At 40.3% G+C, this 4988-nt stretch overlaps 1 protein-coding gene across 1 annotated transcript; it reads left to right on the top strand.

The window, feature by feature from the left end:
- Window positions 1-250: 250 nt before the first annotated feature.
- On the top strand, window positions 251-4486 carry LOC121938076 (unconventional myosin-XVIIIa-like; the record flags this gene model as incomplete). The annotated part of the gene is made up of 5 exons (XM_042481360.1): window positions 251-361; window positions 1290-1394; window positions 1584-1730; window positions 1934-2047; window positions 4370-4486. Coding segments are annotated over 5 exons (594 nt in total), but the record flags the coding sequence as incomplete, so codon positions are not given.
- Between the last annotated feature and the right edge of the window lie 502 nt (window positions 4487-4988).

The raw sequence follows: 4988 nt of genomic DNA, 5'->3' as shown, positions 1-4988 counted from the left end.
TCAAAACAATTTTCTCAGGTTTCAAATGCTTTGTGACAGGTGTCTGAATGCAGCTCAACAAAAGAAAGTGATGCCAGTCCAAGTGTTAAAGGGTTAACAAATCATTTTATTAGAAGCTTCCTTTTATTTTTTGACAGATGGCAGAATTCTCGTTCTGGAACAAAACGAAAGATTTTTGCTCCTTTTTATTTTTTGTGTCTGCGTTTACTTGATGTGCTGTTTCATGTGTGCGTCCTTGTCTTGTACTTAGGCTAAGCTGCGGCTTGAGATGGAGATGGAGAGGCAGAGGCAGACCCACTCGAAAGAAATCGAGAGTAAGGATGAGGAGGTAGACGAGATCAGGCATTCCTGCAGTAAGAAGGTGGGTGCTGCTCATTCTCACTCATACAGTATGTGTACAATTGTCCTGTAAATAATATAGTTCTGTATCCTGAACTAGTAATTAATAAGATCAAAGGCCTGAGCCAAGAAACAAGTAAAAGCAAATATGGCCACTTTTGGCTCCAAAAGACAATTTTGCTTTACAACGCTATTCCGAAAGCCAATGGCGTGACGTCACTGTAGCTACATCCATTATTTTTGCATTCTATGGATGCGATTGGATCCTCTAAAGTTAACTTGATGTGAAGCAGTTTAGTTGCTCAGTGTAACTGGTGATTTATCCCGGTAATGAGTGAATCAGCTTTATACTTATATCAAAGGGTTAACCCTGCTAACCCCAAATCTTGCTGTGAAGCGCCGTCCTCTGTTCAAGGCAGAAGTGAGAAAAAAACATCCAAACGTATGTTGAAATTCATTGTCCTTAGAGATTTATGCATTGCCCAACTTAATAAGTTCTTGAACTGTTTATTCCAAGTTCATATCAGACTGTGTCCCATGTGGTATACAAATATGCTGCATTCATCAGAAGGAAAAAAAAATAAATAATTTTATCATATGGATGGATTATACACTGCAGAGGCTGCCTCATATATTATATATCCAGCACAACGTGGGCTAAAAATCTAAACATCCACTCAACACAGTACATGCATATTAATAACAAAAAAAAAATACTGTTTAGAATACAGATCGTATTTTCATTTGTGTCTGTATTAAATTGAGAAATAAAATATTCAGTTCTGGTGATGGATTTACAGGCAAGCTGATCCGCTCAGAGGGGGACCCATTTGTCTTTGACGTGCGAGAGCAGCCATGTCTAACAGGACGGTGGATGCTGTTATGTCTGACTTTGTTTATCACTGATCGTCTGTTTGTGCATCCTGACACTCTGCTCATGTGTCCTGCAGCTGAAACAGATGGAGGTGCAGCTGGAGGAGGAGTATGAAGACAAGCAGAAAGTGCTGCGTGAGAGGCGAGAGCTGGAGTCCAAACTGCTCAACGCCCAGGACCAGGTACTTCCATCACTCTGCCTCTGGTGTCTGTCAGTGCAGTTAAGTGTGTGCGATTTAGTGCGCACCATTTCTTTTCATTGCAAAGAAACTGCTCTGGAGTCTGGAGAGGTGCTGTGGGTTTTCAAGGAGGACAGAAATATAGAGTGTGTGTAACAATACTGTCTAGAAAAGGTGGGTTTTGTTATTTAGGTGAGTCAGAGGGATGTGGAGACGGAGAAGAGGCTGAAGAAAGACCTGAAGAGAACCAAAGTCCTGCTGGCTGATGCACAGATTATGCTGGACCACCTGAAGAGTAACGCCCCCAGCAAGAGGGAGATCGCTCAACTCAAAAATCAAGTAAAGCACCCCATCAAACACTCTACTGTGTCTCATACTGATACAAAAAAGTACACTTTTGAACCTGGTCTACTCTCAGAGTATGCACATGTTAATAAATCCCCCTTCTTCTTCATATTCAGTTTGGATCCTTGATCTTGGCCTACTAATGCTTGTCCCTCACCTCCTCCCCGCTGCCTTTTCCTTCCTCCTGTTTCTCACAGCTGGAGGAGTCAGAGTTCACTTCCGCAGCAGCAGTCAAGGCTCGGAAGAGCATGGAGATTGAAATAGAGGACTTGCATATTCAAATGGAGGATGTGGTCAAAACTAAGCTGTCGGTGAGTTTGTACGCTATTTGTGTCCTCAGAGTGAAACATATAACGTTTACTGGAATTTTACTAATCCTGTTCCAATTATTCACTTGAGTAAGCTTGAATGCCAATCAGCTCTGCATATGTTTCTAACACGGTATGCATGATATAGATTTTTTTCAGCTGATACCGATAATATAACAAATTATTTCACATTTTCGTATTTTAGAAAGGAGTTTGCAACCTATAGATTATGTACATCTAAGCAGCATTTCCCATGTAATAAGAATCTCCTCTTAAACAGTGCTACAACATTATTCCAAGTCTGCTGCACCAAGTTTGACAGAGAGACTGAATAAGTAAGAGATATATAAAGAGAAGAAACCACTGAAAAGTTTTCAGAGACCTCTTTTGCTGTTGCTGTCCACTGTTTACCTATTTTTCGATCTGTCTGTAATGTTGCAAGGACACACCAACTAAACAACCTCCACATGCACACACAAAAGCTAACAGAAAGGCAGACTGCAGTGTGTGCTGCACTGGTGTGTTCCGAGGCAGTGGGAATGCAGTCGATTGCCTATATTTAGCGGTATTAGCGGTGTTTGGAAAAACCTTCGTGCACGGGTTAATTTTGTTTTGAAAGGGGTAAATGTGTGGCTGCAGGTGACGACGGGGGATGTCAGCACACATCATTCTGTGTCCCCTCTCTCTAAATTTGGACGTTTTTGCGGGTCCATGAATGCGGCACCAGTGGAACTCTTTTTAAGTTCCTCTTTCCTTTTTTTAAGTTTACCACATTGTGGATAATTGATCAGTCAATCGGGTCAGAGCTGATCAGATCAGATCAGATTGACTAATAAAAGAGAAGCAGCTGCTACATAGTTGAGAGCGCAAACTTTTAGACCCAGCACAATCAGTGATTAAGTTTCACTTTCACTGCAGCTGGTCTTCCACTGCTCCATCTGTGCCCGGAGCACGCATTGCATTCCGAGAGTCTTGTAGCCTACTAAAAAGTTTAATTTGGTTTTGCAGTAGTAATAATTTAAACAAACAAAAAAAATACTTGTTACGATATGATATTCTCATGCAAAAATATTGTGATTACAATTTTTTCCTCACAGCAACTGTTAGGAAGCCGTGGCGCAATTGTGTTGTGGTCCTCTAAAACTCAAACATGTCGTTTCCATCCATGTCTAAAACGACATGTTTTGCTTGCTTGTCAGTGTGCTGCATTTGTTCTTCTTCTTCTTCTCTTTATTTATTAGTGGCTTGCAAATCAGCTTTAATGGTGTAGAGCTACCCGCTGTATCTGGGTGCATAGATGCTGCCCCAAGACAATAAAAGATATTTGCCTTTGTGTTATTGGCTCTATTTATTGGCTATAATTTTATTATTGGAATAAAAATAATAGTCCTTTTTCTTTTTTTTAAATTTCCCATCATTGGTTATTTATCAGCCCGGCATATATTATGCATACCTCTTTCTAAAACAAAAAGCTTTGTATGCTCATTATGAATAGTTAGCATAGTATCACACACATTTATAGATAATATAATACCTTTTTTTCCTCTCGTAATGCAGAAAAAGTTTTTTGATTAAAAAAAAAACTTTATGTAAATGATTTTCACATCCCTCTATTTGCGAGCAAATGAAACCCAAAACAACAAACAATGTTTAATTAATGGTGGGGGGGGGGGTGGCTTTGCCTATCAAATTCACACTCTAAAAATGCAGCGGGGCTCTAACATTAATATGCATGCATTACCAAGCCATGGTGGGATATTAAAGTTAAATGCCCTTTGGCATATATCTGATTTCAACATTTTCCACTAATGGATAAATAAGCTTTGTCGACTGTTTTTTTTTTCTCTCCATCTGCTCATTAATGGCTGTCTCATGAGAGCACCGCCTGCATGTCGGTCTCGTAGACTGAGGATGTTTGTGTCTCTGGGGACGGCACACACAGTGCCGTGCGCCTGTGCTTTGCCTGTTAATTGCTGCATTTATGGCAAGGGAAGGTCTTGTAAATGTCTCAGATTAGAGAATGCATATTGAGGGCCCCAAGTCTCTCTCCTCCCTGAACACAGGATGAACTCTAAATAGGACATCACCAGTATGCTGCACTGGCTGCACTTTTCCCTGCCTAAATGAGCCAATTGATTATCTCCAATTGGTCTCATCCTGCAGCCAGAAACTCTGTCCAGATTGTGTTTCATTGCCATCAGATGAGATTCCAGGACGGCCACGGCCTGGCCAGCTAATGACCGTTTATCATATTCAACAGCTCATGAATAAATCCTGTCGTTCTATACTCAATTGTGTGTGTTTTCTGCTAATTTTGCCCTTCAGTTAGAGGAGCAGGTCAGCCGTCTGCAGAGAGAGAAGAATGACCTGCAGTCTCGTATGGAGGAGGATCAGGAGGACATGAATGAGCTGATGAAGAAACACAAAGCTGCTGTTGCCCAGGTAACCCAACATGCCTTGGTGAGCAGTTCGGATCCCTGGGAAATAAGGTTTTTAAATTCCTCTCTTGAATTGATTGATTCTCACAAATAGATCAGACAAAATTGTTGTAATTCCTTTAATTATTTGGACTTTTTAATTGTATTTAGTTTGAGAAGTTGTCGACATTAACATTCTGTTCTTGTCCACATTTTTAAGAAGAGTGGCTTTGAGGTTTGGAGGACATATTCCCCTCTAAACACAGTGTGTGTTCTGCAGTTGGGGGGATGCAATCTGTTCTGCAGCAGATCACATGACAAATGGTTTGGCACGGACATATTATGTTCATTAGCCACTGACATTAAACTAGATTCTTTCAAAAACACTGGAAGAAGGCAGTAAGCAACAAAAGAACAAAGCACCCCAAAATTAGCAAAATATTAGTAAAAAGTACAAGAAAATTATGTGAAAATTAAAAAAAAGACAAAACAAGTTTAAAGAGAAAGGAAAAGAAAAGAAAGGAAAA

This window comes from Plectropomus leopardus, unplaced genomic scaffold (assembly GCF_008729295.1).
Source record: "Plectropomus leopardus isolate mb unplaced genomic scaffold, YSFRI_Pleo_2.0 unplaced_scaffold28393, whole genome shotgun sequence".
In the NCBI taxonomy this organism is placed as follows: domain Eukaryota; kingdom Metazoa; phylum Chordata; class Actinopteri; order Perciformes; family Serranidae; genus Plectropomus; species Plectropomus leopardus.
The sequence above is the reverse complement of the archived record's forward strand: the minus strand, read 5'-3'. Positions and strand labels throughout refer to the sequence as shown.